At 41.6% G+C, this 16,187-nt stretch overlaps 1 protein-coding gene across 10 annotated transcripts in view; it reads left to right on the top strand.

Annotated features, from left to right (window-relative positions):
• adgrl3.1 (adhesion G protein-coupled receptor L3.1) overlaps nucleotides 1–16,187 on the top strand; it is a 125,765-nt gene that overhangs the window by 75,832 nt on the left and 33,746 nt on the right. For all 10 annotated transcript variants that reach the window (XM_069697415.1, XM_069697417.1, XM_069697416.1 and 7 more), the window contains exons 8-12: nucleotides 5,444–5,866; nucleotides 6,608–6,711; nucleotides 7,490–7,675; nucleotides 9,272–9,310; nucleotides 15,222–15,405. In XM_069697415.1, coding sequence (XP_069553516.1) covers nucleotides 5,444–5,866; nucleotides 6,608–6,711; nucleotides 7,490–7,675; nucleotides 9,272–9,310; nucleotides 15,222–15,405 — 936 coding nt within the window. The remainder of the gene's footprint in view (nucleotides 1–5,443; nucleotides 5,867–6,607; nucleotides 6,712–7,489; nucleotides 7,676–9,271; nucleotides 9,311–15,221; nucleotides 15,406–16,187) is intronic.

The raw sequence follows: 16,187 nt of genomic DNA on the forward strand, positions 1-16,187 counted from the left end.
GCACATAAGTGAGTGAAAAGTACATTTCCGCTCAAGTGTGTGTGTGTGTGTGTGTGTGTGTGTGTGTGTGTGTGTGTGTGTGTGTGTGTGTGTGTGTGTGTGTGTGTGTGTGCGCGCGCACGTGTGTGTGTTTACACGCGCGCGCGCTCTCTCTCTCCAGCCATAGGGGTAGTGCGTTATCGCAGTATGCAGTGCTATTCAGTGTGTGTGCTTCTATCCAGCCTAGAAAGCTTTGTGCCCTCCAGTCAGATTATCATTTTGCTTTTACCCCTCTGGATCCATCTCTCCACACCATTCAGGACCGTGTGTGGATGTGTGTGTGTTGAGGCAAGGAGGCAGTAACTTTTAGGCAGAGTGCAAGAAGTGATCATCTTGCATATTAAGAAGTGTAGATGCTTCCTCTCAGTTCTGTGAAACTTCTGTTTTCATTTAAATCCCTCTTCTTTTTTGCCTCTGTCTCGCTCTCGCTCTCGCTGTCTGTCTGCCTTTTTTTTTTCTGATGGTGTGGGAAACTTGCCAGAGGAAGAGGAAGTTCATTTCCCCTCTCCTCTCTGCCTTCTACCTTTTGTGCTGTGGATTTACGATCCCTCTGTTTACCAAGAGAAGTCAACAAGAGCATTCTCGGCAACAGAGCAGAGGCAGAGACAGGCAGTCTTACCCACAGAGAAAAACATTGCCACCCACACACACACACACACACACACACACACACACACACACACACACACACACACACACACACACACACACACACACACACACACACACACACACACACTCTCACACAAACACACAGTCTCGCACAGTATCTGTCTGCATGTCAGATGATCATGTGCTTGCGTCCCAGGCTGACTGACAGCATCTCTGTGGCCCCTCCAGTGTGGTGACAGATGACAACTTCAGGAACAAGTTTACTGCCAGGCTGCCATTGTTTCACCTTCCCCTGGGCTCACTACAGGTCATGAAAACAAATGGATTAGAATAGAATAGAATAATATCAAACAATTCTCAACAGATGAAGTTTGTTAGTTGACATTAAAATGCAGATATTTAATTTTCTAATTTTCTCAATAATTTAAGCTCTGGTGGTGGGTGATGAAATAATATCACAGTATTTCAGGGTTTTTCTGTGATGACAATATTTTAGACCATATGACAAACTACTAAAAATTATTCTTTATTCATCACAAGAACAAACTGTTTCAACAAAATGGGTGTTACAGTTGTATACGTCAGCGTAAGCTTAATAGTTTGCCTTGAAATATTAATTAAAAACTAAACAGAAATTAGCTGTCAGTTCTTTAGCTTGTAAACAACAACAGTAACTCAGATGTTTATATAATATAGCCACGTGTAACTGTCTGACGTAATTTCATCAACAAGTCAAAATATTGCTGTTTTCCCAATATGATTTTATATTTACGCTATGTTAAAAGCTATACCTGAATTATTTTGAAAAATATGATAAGGCACATACTCGTTTAATTTATGTTGACATAAAAGCGGCGATTGCATTTTTATTCTTGTCCTTGTAAATAGAAGATAGCAGAACTTTCTCACCACAGGGTCCATTAGAAGCTGATCTGTTGTTTTCAATAATATAACACAATCTTCCTCATCGGTAGAATTAAATTGAATTAGGCTGGGTAGTTATTCAGTCTTTATTGTAATATTGTGATATGTCATGTTCATATTGTGTGCTGTTTTACAAGCATACATTATTGAAATGAATTGTTGAACATCATTGTTAAAATCTCAGAAAATGAGAGCTTGATTCTGTGTCATACATTTGAAAAGTTTGGTCTAATGTAAAGCAGAACACTGAAGTGTGCTTCATAGTTTATTTCATTGATAATTAATTAGATTGTTTTTCTTACATTTGTCATATTGTGATATATACAGTAATTGATCCTGAAAACTCGCATCCACTGTAATATTGATTTTAAGCTCGTTACCCAGCCCTAAATAGAATAGTTCATTTTGTGTTCTCAGGGAAGAATGCCAGCACAGCAACAACGTAGTAAGATTATGAAAAATTTACATTCTTCCATCTCTGCATCAGAATGTTAATGCTTTTCATTCAACTCCTTGAATCAGATAGTAGGTAATGTGATAATTGACGTTTCTCCCAAATCATATTGAAATATGTCACCCACAGGCATATGGTGCAAAATCTCTGATCAGCTTGTACTGAATTTAGGTGAGCTGACATCAGACAGTATTCACAACACATTTACTCAAGGTTTCTTAAGCTAAATGCATGGAGATATGTCAGCCCCCACAAGTACAACCTCTAGCCTTTTTCTCGATAAATGTTACATGAACCTGTTATGTCATGTTCCTTTAGTTCCTCACAGCCTCTTTCACTGCATCCTCTGGGATGCAAGTGATGAATTCATCACATTACAAGACCTTTTTCTTAGATAGAATGCTATAAAAGAACATGCAAAGATGTACACATGAAAGAGTTTAGAACTATTGAATTTGAAATCCGTAAAACAAAAATATGGCACAAAGGGAAAGAAATAATGAGCGAGCAATGAAAACAGGTAAAAAAAAAAAAATGTCAACAGAACAGCAGCGGAGGGTAAAGAGATGGAGATGCCGGGGTAGTGAAGTGCTGTGGCCCCTTGCCTGTAATGCTTGCAGACTTTTGTGTTACCTCACCCCAAGCTGCCAGCCATTGTGTTTTCTGCCCTGTACTCAAATGACAGCAGACATCAACCTCACACACACACACGCACACACACACGCACGCACACACACACACACACACACGCACGCACACACACACACACACACACACACACACACACACACACACACACACACACACACACCAATACTCCTCTATTGTTGTCGCAGAGCCCCTAATGGAGCTTCCCATTTGAGTCCAGATAGGCACACACATACTCAGACTTGGCTTCATAAGAACACACACCAACACAAGCAGATTGACAACCAGTCCCTAGGCCACTGCTGCCACGCATGATTGATGGTAATGTTCCGTGGAGAATGCATGAGGCAGGGCGGCGGTGATTCAGAAATGGGGAGCAGCACAGTTTAGGTACGGAAACACTCCATTGAGTTGTGGAGGAAGAGAACAGAACGTACAGGAGGAGGGGAATGTTACATGGCTGTCAGTCAACCAGTCAGACAGAGAGGAAGCGAGGCAGAAAGATGGAGAGACGTGTCTTTAATTAAACTTAAAATCCACAGGAAGGGACAACTTCAATTCACAGTAAATAATGTAAATACCCACTCTTTCCTACCACCCACACACTCATACTTCATTCTCCTCTATCATGCCTTCCCATCATCCCCCAAAGGAACATTTACCAAAACACTGCAGAAAGAAGAAACTAATTTTATGCACACCGCAAATCAGGCCTCATAGAACTCTAGTCCCCTCAGATCAAGAACATATTGTTGACTTTGATTCTTCCTTAACAGTCCATATATAGCACACCAAAATATTGCAGTTATACATACAGTATGTGCAGTCATAGTTCATACAATTACACTCTTTTCTCCAGTAAAACATACACCCATTAAGAGACAACAACTCTGTAACCCTTCAATATCAATGACCACAGTGTAGTACATATGGCCTGAGGCACACCAAGAGAAACACAAGTGCCTGAGCTTTTAATTTTTGTTGAAAGACATGAAATCAAGAATTTTAACATCATGGCAGACTTGGAGTAGCAAAAGTCAACTTCATATTTTAGTTATCACAACTTGAAGAAAATGATAGTTTAATTTTTGACCCCTCAAAGGACATAATTAACCAGAAATCATGTAGCATGATGTTGGTATTGGCTGTTGCACTCTCTTAAATGTTATTAGAAGTGTTTTTGAAATTATTTTCAGCCAGTGATTTTACAGAGCGAAATCATAGAAATATATATTTCTGTTGTGAAAAGAGCATACCATGAAATCGTGAGAATTCATATTCAAGTAGCCTTGTGATCTCGGAGAATTGCCTCTCCATGTATATCTGTTTGTTCCCTGTGTGTGAGCATGCCCTTATGTGTACTACAAGAAATCCACCTACTGTGGGTTTTCAATAGGAAGATGAAGCCAAAACACTGTTATCAGCTGCATAGGCCTGCAAGCAGAGTATATTTAGAGTGCTGTGTGGATTTTGCACAATAACTTAATAATAATAACCAGGTGCAAAAGCATACATTTATAAAATATTAAAATACTGTTTTCACCAAACTTATTCACATAACGCCGTGTCCCTTGTCTGTAGGTTTCACAGGTCTGTGTACTGGCAATTTCCTATAAAGAAAATGCTTGAGTATAATTTTTATGTTTTCTTAAAAATACTCAGTGTTGCGGTAAAAGTTGGGCAGATTAAGCTATTCTTTGTCACAGTGGAGCTGTGGATTTAGAAGATAGGCTCCACCTGTGTACATAAGGACTTCCCAATAATTTGAAACCAATGAAATAATTCTAATGGAGAATGAGGAGAAACTGTAAATAACAATTTTCTTCTATCCAGCTTTCAATCCTGCAATATTGATTTGTACCACATGTGGCTTAAAAGCAGCAGGCATGAGAAACAGTATGCTTACAGGAGGGCACTAACACTTCACAAACATATGTTGGATTCCTCTCTCCTTCCATCCTCTCCTCCATTCATTCTTTATTTCTGTCCCTTAAACAGGGTCAATGTTAATAATTAAGCCTTCTTACAATGAAATATTGACAATAAAAGAGTGTGCCATATGCATTTAAGTGGCCTTTCTGCCTCTTGTGATGTCATGGTGTTATCAATCTTGCATGACACTGAAAGAATGTTTTTTTCTGCCAGGTTAGGCAGCAAGAACTGCTACTGTGTACCAGTCCCGCAAGAAAGACTGGTAATCTTGTGCAGGGAAAACCAATCGTTGGCCCTGCTTGAGGCTGGAGATTTTTATACATTGATACTATTGCAAAATCCTTGACACACTTGAGCACACACTTTCAAGTTGCTCTGTTATAATCGTTGTTGATGGAATTGTTCAGAAACATGTCCTGCCCTTCAGAGTAATAAATAACCTCACAAAGATCTGGCGTGTTACAGCACTGACAAGAGATGAAACACTAACATTGGGAAGTCATCAGAAACTTGAGCTACTCCCTGTCAAAGCTATTTAGTGTTGTGTAAATGAATGCCTGCAAATGTGTTTGTGTCTGTCACTATATTATTTACGCTTGTAGGCCATTGCTCATATCGCTTGGTGCTAATGCAGATGGTTTGCTTGATCACAGCTCTTTTAACTCTGTTGTTCTGACTTTTTCATCCTGGGAATAAACTGTGAACTCTTTTTCTGGCAACCAGTACTTATTAAAACATCTCCATTTCAATCATATCGGGATCCACAAATCCACCCGTTTTGGGTTCTAGCTCTGTTTTTTTTGTGAATTTAAATCTTCTCTTCTTTCCCTTTAGACTATCGTCCACCTCCCATGATCCCCCCTAACCGAGGAGGGGGAGGAGCAGGTCCAATCGGTGGGGGAGGTTCCTCCTCCTCATCTACCAGCCGTGCCACCACCACGCGTTCTCCTCCTTATTTCACCACCCCGAGGCCTCTGCTCACCATCTCCCCTGGCCAGCGGTACCGAACAACCACCACAGTCCGCCAGCCCATCCTGGTTCCTGACGGAGGTTCATCGTCTGACACCAATCAGATTCCCGACACCAATCAGAAAGGTAGGGGACGGTCCCCTGCGGTGCAGGTTCCTCCAGCTGCCCCGCAGCCCCCTGCCCTGCCTCCTCAAGACTTCTGCAGTCCAAGGGTGACAGCCGACATATCGTGGCCACGGACACAGCAGGGCCAGACGGCCAAGCAGCCCTGCCCTGTAGGGACACTGGGTAAGGAAGCTGCATGGGTAGATGGATAGCAGAGTGTATAACTGGCATGACTTGGTAACAGTATGTGTAAAAACATTGTTCTGTTATTATGTGTTGTTTCCTCCTTTTCTTTGTTGACATTTTTTATTTTCCAAATTATTGTCAAAACAATATAAAGAAAAGTCTAAACATTTTCAACTGTTAAATACAAAAGTACCATAAAAACAACATTTATCATCCCTTGTGATCACAGTCCTAATCTGTTAGAAGTATATTAAGAATGTAGTGTCTCCGTGTACACCACAAACAGTGCATCAAGTTTTATGAGCTTGAAACCTTATCCTTGAAGTACCTCCAATACACGAGTGTAGTAAAGTTAAATCGATATATTTACAGAGCCCGTATAAAATCAGTGATGCTGACCAAAGTATATTATAGAAAACGTTAAAAAAAATCATTATATAATTCATTTTCAATTTAATTGGGGGGGGAGACTGAAGATATTGAGTTGTGTTAAGTGCAAAATCAAACATAAATATTTCTCTCTATTTATCGCATGGACTAACTTCCTTAGGGCGATTTTCCTTGTTTTAATGAACTAGCTCACATGACAAATATGATTCTTCAATCCTTCAGTTACCATCCACACATTGCACACTGCAAACACAAAATGCTTTGTGAACTCCAAGCACCTCAAGACTCTTCGTGTCTCCTGTTGAATGTCAGGCCTGTCTTATCCTGTTTGCCTTGCTTGGCTTGCAGGCGTGGCTACATACGTGTGCGTGGCCCATGTGGGCTACTGGGATCCCCAAGGCCCTGACCTCAGCAACTGCACGTCGCCCTGGGTCAACCACATCATGCAGAAAGTAAGTCTGAATGCTGCTGTTGGTCCTCATGGCTCCCACTGAGCCCAAGTTTAAGGGTACGTGTTATGGATATAGTCCTGGAGCAATTTTTTTAACGCATGAAGTAGCACTGGCCACAGGGGAAGATTCATTCGTTAACCCTAACTCCTGTTTGAGATCTGAGAGATAGTATTTAGCTGGAGGGAAGTGGAAATGTCCTGTAAGGCCATTTACTTACAGTGTGCTATCATTATAGGCTAACGTACATCATGATAGGTTAACCACTCGGCTGGGGAAACATTACTGTGTTTGATTCTTCAAGAGACTTTTATTCTGGCAAATTATGATTTCAATTCATTGCTTTTTTTTGTGTTTGTTTTCACATGAGACTTTAAGGCTTTCTTATCAGACAAATCATGGAAAATGGTCCCAGTGAAATCTGCATTGCAACAGAATGTTCTCAGCCATTTAACTAACTTGTGTATTCACAAGTGTTTCTCCTCTCCCGTCCTTTCTTCACTCGTCGTCTCCATTCCTTCACGTCGACGTCCCTTCCTCCATCTGTCCTTCACCTCACGGTCCTTCCTCTTATGTCCTGTCATTTCTCCATGCTACACTTACTGTACTCTTTCCTCTCCTTCACTGTTCCTTTCACGCTCTCTCAAACTTTTTCTCCTTTTCCCAAATATCCTTTCACTTCTCAACTCATCTGACTTTTTTTCTTTTTTACTGCCATCGATCTTTCTCCTTCTTTCACTTTGTGCCTTTCTCCTGCCCTGTCATCCACTTTGGCTCGTAGCTTCGGTCGGGCGAGACGGCAGCGATTGTGGCCAGGGAGCTGGCAGAGCAGACTAAAGGGCTTCTGCGTCCTGGCGATGTGCCATCCACAGTGCGGGCCATGGCCCAACTGGTCGAACTGCTGGATGTCCAGCTCCGGAATCTCACCCCCGGGGGCAAGGACAGCGCTGCCCGCAGCCTCACTAAGGTATTGTCTTAAGAAACAGAAGGCGAATGTTTACCGAGTGATTGAGTGAGATAAAGATTTCCTTGCAAGCACTAGTATGGAGAGGCCTGTAATTTCAATGACAGACAGTTAACAGCAAGAGGAGAGAAAAGGGAACTGATAGAGGGACTCTTTCAAGTTCACAGTGAGTTGAATAGCATCAGTGGATAGTGTTTTTGTCTTACACTTATTCTCAGGGGTTAGAAAAGTCTCTTTGTGCAGAGTTTGATGAAGAACCATACATAACACAGTAGATTTCCTGATGATAAATAGCTGCTTTTAGACATTGCTTTATCCTCTTCTGTGTGTGTCTCTGTAACAAATTCTGCTCAGCATTATGGGTGATAGATAACCACTTTTAGTCTTTGGCAGGGTTCCTCAACTCTTTTCAGATCAAGAGAAATTTAATAAAACGCGCTCTCAGGCTGGGAGTTATTCTCAGTACAGACTTGGGACACATTTTACGTCATAGCTCAGTGTTTAATGAACTTCAGTCTCTGAGCTACAGCTATGAAGATGCTGTTGACAATCAGGCTTGAGTGCTTACTTTAGGATTGCATTAATGGAAACTCGATCCAGAGTATGCAAAGGATCTGTTTGACTACAGCAGTAGACAGGGAAAGAATTTAGTCCTGTACTTTGTTCATGTAGGCTTTCAATTAAAGTGAGTTAAATCACTGGGGAATGGCTTACTGGCCGGCTCGGCTGGCTAATTGACTGACCGACTGAATGGTGGACTGTTTCTTGATTGTCTCTGCTGAGGTCAACAGTGATGGGTGGAGTTTGGCAGCCAGATTGACAGCTGCTGCCACCTCTTAAGCGGTCTCTGTTTTCTTTGTTTAGCTTTAGCATCAGAGTCCCTTGGTCTGCTTTATATTTCCTCTGCCTATCAACCTCCTTTTGTCTCATTATCACACCGTTTAATCTCCTCTGCTCCCTCTAAGTTATTCAGTAACACATGTAAAGTGATAGATAATGGAACATGTGTAAGTGGAATCTATTAATCTGTGTTTTGCTGTTGACCAAATTGCCTAGTAAAGGTTGAATTTATAGAAAAAAGCTTTCTATAGAAAAGGAAAAGTGTTCCTTGTGATTTCAGTAATGACCCAACTATGTATAGCTAATTGAGTAGTATGCTATCTTAATGTGGTAATATTTGTTAGGAAATAGAATATGACCATTCACGCACGAGTGGCATAGTAATTCATGTCATCAATTTACTCGACAGTAGATGCGTAGAATGAGTAGGGAAAGAAATGGAGGAACAGAGGAAATTATGATAAAAAAAACAATCTGGAAGAAAAAATGAAAAGAAGAAGAATAGAAAAAGGCAAGAAAGACAATTATAGTTGAAGGAATGAAAAAAGGAGGCGAGTGAAGAGAATAACAATCTTTTTTGCACAATGTTAATGAAGTGAACGTATCTGCCTTTATGTGTGTGTGTGTGTGTGTGTGTGTGTGTGTGTGTGTGTGTGTGTGTGTGTGTGTGTGTGTGTGTGTGTGTGGGTGTGTGGGTGTGTGTGTGCAGAGGATTGAGAGGTGTTACATTGCTAACAGCTGAATTGTTTTAATTTTCAGCTTCAGAAGAGAGAAAGGTCGTGCAGGTTTTTCACACAGGTATTTCCGCTTCCTGGTATTGTTGATTATTTTGCCACACTATAGTCCCACATGCATTTTTTTTTAACACTCAGCATGTAATCTGCAAAGCTTGTGTGTGTGTGTGTGTGTGTGTGTGTGTGTGTGTGTGTGTGTGTGTGTGTGTGTGTGTGTGTGTGTGTGTGTGTGTGTGTGTGTGTGTGTGTGTGTGTGTGTGTGTGTGTGTGTGCTCGCTCACACATTACAACGCTCTTCTTAGAATTTAAATTCTATGCTGCAGCAGTTGTCTTACAACCCTAACCCTTTGAGGAGGGTAGTCTTTATATAGGTCGGTTCTGGTCCTGATGGACAGTGGGCATCGGCATCACTGGAGACTCTACCGCCACTGTCTCCTAACAAAGTTTTAGTCTCCTCAAAGGGTTTGCTGACATTCTTTTGTTTTCAATTTCACTTTTTCGGCATTTAGAATCAATAGTACTGATAAGAGACCATGATCAATATCAATAATAGCTCATCCATTTTGCAGTTCTGTCTGCAGAATTGTAAACAGGCCTGCCTGCAACCAAATGACTCGCTATCCATCTCCATTCAATGAAATGCCCACTGCTGCTGTACCAGAGAGAAACAACCGAGTATGATGGATATTCTGTTGCATATTGCTTGATCACGATGTGCGACGTGTTTGTGGCTCAGTATTCATGATTTTGTCATCCTGGTCTGCTTGTATTAATGTTTGTGTGTGTTGATGCCACAGGCTCACACCGTTAACAGAAAATCTAACATCATTTATAGGCATGTTTCTGGTCAGCTAAAATCACTATTCAGAACATCAAAGGACCCCACCTTCCTCATCCATGTGCTGGAGATAGACTACAGAGTCTATCGTTTTCTCCGTCTGCACCCCTCTGACACACAGACACACACACACACACACACACACACACACACACACACACACACACACACACACACACACACACACACACACACACACACACACTTGATGGGGTAGCTCTTTTTCTCCTGATGCAGGCTTTTTTTCCCCCACTCCCCTGAAAAGTCTTAACGTCAGCACCAGTCAGCAATGTCACATCATAGAACATGGCTTAGGACTATATGCACGCTGACACACACGCACATACACACACACACACACACACACACACACACACACACACACACACACACACACACACACACACACACACACACACACACACACACACACACACACACACACACACACACACGCGCGCGCTACAAATATATAAATATATTTTCAACAATGATCTTATGCTGTCACATCAGAACAGTCGGACATTTTGATGTTTCTCCTTAATCCAATAAATGCCGCATTTCAAGAAGTGGCAGACAGTTACAGGTTGAAATCCAAACATTCCACTACACACCTTGGGTACTGCAGGGGGCTGGGAGTGATCGATTATATAATTAGCCTTAGTAATGTGAAACAAAATTATACCAACAGTTCCTTACTCTGCCAGATAGAAATGTGCGTGATTAGGGATGTGGTGTGGTGCTGCCCTCTCCTCGTTAATTATCTACAGCACTAATTGCCAAGTAAGGAGAGTGGGCAGGAGGTTTGGGTTCTTAATAGAGACAAAAAATAATTGAATTCTCTCTCTCTTTTTCTCTCCCCCTCTCCCCCTCTCACAGTTCTCTCCCCTCCTCTCTCGACTTCGTTTGGGGAGCTGGGGACTCGTTTCATGTATACTAAATTGGCAATTTATTCATGATGAAGTTGGTGGTGTGGAGAGGCTTTGATGCTTTAGGGTGGATTGATGGAGGGTGGTAGAGTCTGCAAGGTAGATGGAGAAAGAGAGACAGGGAGGGAGGGACCGTGAATTAAACCGAAACGGAGATGAGAGTCACAGAAACAGAATTGGAATGTGAGAGAAAGAAAAAACAATAAAGGGGGCAGTGAGGAGACAGTGATGCTCAGTGACAATGTCTAATTTGCCCTCTATTTATGGATGGCAGGTCAGAACATGGCATGCTGTGAATTTAAAGCCCGATTTAGCTGCAAACTCATCCTGTCAGGGAAGACAAACCCAACAACAACTGACAGATAAGCCTGCTTCTCTGATGAAAACATTTTCAAAACATGCACTTCTCAGAGCTCAGCCAAGCAAGGAAAAGAAAAAAAAAATCCCCATCTTTCCTCTACTTTCACCCCTTTCCATACTTCTCTGTCATTTTACACATGAATGTGCGAGTGTAGACATACCTCTGTACACCCACGCACATGAGCTTGTGCCCATGTTCCCCTTGTGTAGCTGGGAGTAGTAGATCAGCCCAGCTCTAGTCTGTCTTGCCGCTGCTGTTTACGCTGGATTACCCCAACGCTTCAAAGCATTTCACTTCTGCCCCATTTACTGGTGTGTGTATGTGCATGCATGCTATGTGTATGTGCACACAAATGCGTGTGCCTACCCTGCAATACACAGTTTCACATAGATGCACACACTGACTCACGCACACACACAAACGACACCCTTATCTGTCTCTGCAGAGTCTCTCCCCTCTTTGAAGACCCCTAAAAAAAAAAACTGTCTCCATTTTAGCCCTCAAGTCCTCATACTTGTGCAGATAGAAATGTCACCAACGGCACCGGAGCTTACAGGCACACCCACACACTCCCTCCCACCCACACACACACCCACAAACACATATATATATATTCTATCTCTGACTTTCTGATGTGGAGATGTGTGGACCTCAAGGAAATCACACCCCTTCTTCTCCTTACCGATCTCGCTCCTCTACAGATGTAATCTCAGTGCCAGCGAATTAAATTTCAATGAAAAAATTATATGAAATTGAAAATGCAAGATAATCAAAAGTTCAATAAAAAGCAATGGAAAGTTAAATGAGAGTTGAAAAAGGGGCTATCTGAAAAACATCAAAGTGAGCGTTTGGGAGCAGCACCAGGAGCGTGAGCGACTGGAAAGCAGTGCCGCTGCTCTCATATCTGCCGTTCCGACAGAACTTCCTCTCCTCTGCCTCTCTCTGTTGCCTGGACTGCTACTGTACAGCAAGTGGAGCAGAATGATGCACTACAATGCTTCTCCCAGCCCCTTGTGCAACCACGCACACAGACACAGGCTCACACACATTTGAATGCCAACACACACACAAGCACACATGCGTCCCAGTCAATATGCGCCACACACATGTCCTCGCACCATGTGTGTTAGTGCATATGCACTCACTCATTCACACATTCACTGCAACATTTTCTTAATCCTTTTATTTGTATAGTACAGAGTTTAAATCAAATTCTGGTTGCAAACAGCCATATTTTGTAGTTTTGGCCATCGTTCTAAGTCGTGATATTGGCTTTATATTGAGTAACTGTTGGGATTGTGATGAAATTTGTAAATAGAAGTCAGAGTAGGCAGGATGCTCGTCTGAAACTTCTCAGGTGAGATAAACACCCTCTAAAAAGAAAAGAAAAGCAAACATCTAATTCATCACTCAAACTCTCTTATTAAAACCCCAGCATTTATTAGCAGGCTGTTCTCCTGGTTCAGCTGTGGGCCGTGATGCTTCCTGTAAGTTATGTGTCTAGTTTTCAGTGTATGCTCAATGCAAGATGTTTTAAATAGGCTGACTTTCAAGTCCTAGTGGAATATCATGTTTGCAGCCCTAAAACATTTATTGGCTTGTTATAGAGCTGAAAATTGTTACTTTCACTACTAAATGGTTTGGCGATTTATTTTTTCAATTATTTAATTTGTCTTTTAGAATTTATTTACTTTAAAATGTCAGAAAAAGGTTAAATGACTACACACTTTGGAAGATGTCTTAAGATTATTATCATATAAGGCAAATAGCAGAAAAGCTATAGCCAAAATATGTGTGGCATTTTCGTTTGAAAAATTGCTCACATAATTCAGACCATCAAAATAGTTTCGGTCGATCAATTAATTGTATTATCAGCTTGTTTACAAACACAGTTTTTTTTTGTCCACTTGTGCTTCTTGCCCATCTTACTTGTCGTGTTCCGCCTTTCATCCCTTTTTTGGTCTATTGTGTTAGTTTTGTAAAAGATAGAAATGATAGGCAAAACAACAAAACCCCAACCGAGCTGTATTAAACTAGAACTTTCCTTTAAAGCCGTACTGAATCTTGTAGTCTTGTGTCACAGTCGGTGAAAGGATGCCGATTGAAACAGGTTTGCTGGTGTACGGGAATGCAAACATGTGCTTCATACCCACTCCTGCTTATTCAGGTTGTTTGCCGAAGCAGTGGATTAATTAGTTTTTGTTTACATGTAGCCCTCCCAAACTCATCCAATATGCATCCCAGCTAATTAGCTGCTAGTGCTAAAAGAGGACATCATATTATCATATTAGCTTGTTGGCTAAGCACCAATTTCATGAGCGTGATATACTGTACCTACACGTTGATATCACAACCGCAAAATAAACAAGACGGATTAGTTCTAATTCCAAAGACCAACTGCATGTTTTGTAGCACACGCCATGAACACATGAGTTATCATCTGCCGTGTTGTTGTTGTTTTTTTTTTTACACGGCTGCTTCCACAGCACACACACACACACACACACACAGAACAACACAACTTACTGCCGCTCTCTTCCCTTCTCCTCCTCCCACTCCTCCCTAACCCTGGGTGAAAGGAACAAAGCTCAAGTCAAATGGTGGATGTGTGAATGCCAATACGCTGATATCTCTCACTCTTCCTCCCGTACCCTCGCAATTCCCCACTGGAGACCCTTTTTGCTTGTCTAATGACACCTGCGTTACTTTCTCCACTTTCCCATCCACCCTCCTCGAGAGAGAGAGAAGCATTGAAAATTGAGAGTTGAGAGATGAGTGAGGGAGAAAATAAAGAAATAGACCGGAGTGTGAGATGTGTGTGTTTGATAGCACCTGTATTCGCTTTTCCGCCTCTCTTGTTCCCAGTGGACGCCTGTCACCATGGACTCGCTGGACTGTTTTATCGCTCTCCTCTTCCTGTCCCCCCCCCCCCCCTCCCCCCTGCACCAGCTCTCTTTTCTCTCTGTTTCTTTATCTTTCCCAGGGTCTTTTAAGATGTGTGTGTGTGTGTGTGTGTGTGTGTGTGTGTGCGTGCGTGCGTGCGTGCGTGTGTGTGTGTGTCTGCGTACGTGTGGTGTTCATGTCTGCAAATCAAGAGGTGAATTCTTAGGAGCATAAAAGAATGTGAGCTGGAGACAAAATAAGCATTGTTTCATGGAGAACATTTCATCTGCGTGAGCCAGCTCTTCTCTGTTTAATTTGGTCATATTTTTGGATTCAAAAGTGTTCTGCACGGCTGGATATGACCCAGCAGACTTTATCTGATGAAACTAAAATTTCTTCTCAGACCCTTAAGCACAAGTTTTCTCAACTCTGAGATAAGACTGTTGCTTTAAAAAAAAAAAAAAAAAAACGAAAGAAAGAAAGAAAGAAATTTAACCAGGTCTGGGGGTGTAGACACATGGTGATTGCAATCAGCTAATTAGCTTAGCTTGACTTTCAGAACATCTGTCACAACATAGAGAATTATGAAAAAAAAAAGAAAAAGATGTGATGATGCGCATTAAAAAAGTGTGAAGTACAACTTTGAAGATATACTTTATATTTAATGGCTTCTCTGTTTTTGCCTTTGTTATGTCTGCATGGGAATGCTGCATTTGCATCGCTAACTTAATTTTTTTTTTTTTTTTTGTCTTGTCATGATTTATCTCCATGATAAATGAAAAGACACTGCATTCTCACCATTGCATTCAACTGACTGCTTTCTTCAGTGATTCGGGTGTAGGTTGTTATTTATACTATGAATGGATTTGCATTTATTTCCGCATTAGCATCATTGACTGAAAGTGATAAAATTGTAAGCATTAACTTCCTCTGTGTGACCTCTGTGTCTCTACTGCTGCCCCAGGCTATGGTGGAGACGGTGAATAATTTGCTGCATCCACGAGCCCAGACAGCGTGGAGAGAGCTGCCCACCAGCGAGCAGCTGCACTCGGCTACTCTGCTCCTCGACACTGTGGAAACCGGGGCTTTTATGTTAGCTGACAACCTCCTGAAAACCGACACTGTGCAGGAGACCACTGACTACATTCGTGAGTACATTTTTTTGGTTCCTGCCCATCCTCAAAACTCAGTTGGAACTTGTAGTTGTCAAAGACCCTGTTGAGATGCCCTCGAGCAAGGCATTATACCACCTTTTGCTACAATGGATGAGAACAGTGGCCGAGATCTGAAAGCTGTGGTCGTACTGGGCATGTGTCAGGTATTGCACTGGAGGAATTCAAAATAGAATATGGCTGGAACAAAACCATTTGTACGGTTTGTTGCCTTACCTAAATACAAAGTAAAGGAGGGAAGAATTTCTAAATGTGGTTCTTAGATTTCAGTTTTCTTTCTTCTTTTTTTTTTCTTTAATCTCATAACAATGTAAAGCACCGCAGGCTGCTAAAGATCTAAAAATATGATGTAATATCATAGTAAGAGCCAACGTTGACAGTAGGCATTACTGAATCTGCCACCTCAGATCTATGTTTTATAATACAAACAAGAAACAAAGTGTTCTATCTAGCTTCATAGTGTGTCAAAAAAATAACATCATCCTTCATGTGTGCGATGATAGACACAAACACATAAGAGTGGACACAAATGGAAATGGAGCAGAATAATATTCTTTTTTCACTGCTCATTGAGTTGTGAGAAACCATAACATAAACATGTGTGTACATTAAGCTGAGCTGCCAGGTGAACCACAACAATTGCAGGAAAACGAACTTGTCTGACAGCATGATTAATTCATTTTCTTCAAAGGGGCAGAACAAAGCAAAACAAGGAAAAGCCTATGTGGTCACCAGTAATAAAATACCATACCATTGCT

This window comes from Brachyistius frenatus, unplaced genomic scaffold (genome assembly GCF_029030835.1).
Source record: "Brachyistius frenatus isolate BFR_SWC_R1_liver_20210118 unplaced genomic scaffold, ASM2903083v1 Contig_23, whole genome shotgun sequence".
In the NCBI taxonomy this organism is placed as follows: Eukaryota; Metazoa; Chordata; class Actinopteri; family Embiotocidae; genus Brachyistius; species Brachyistius frenatus.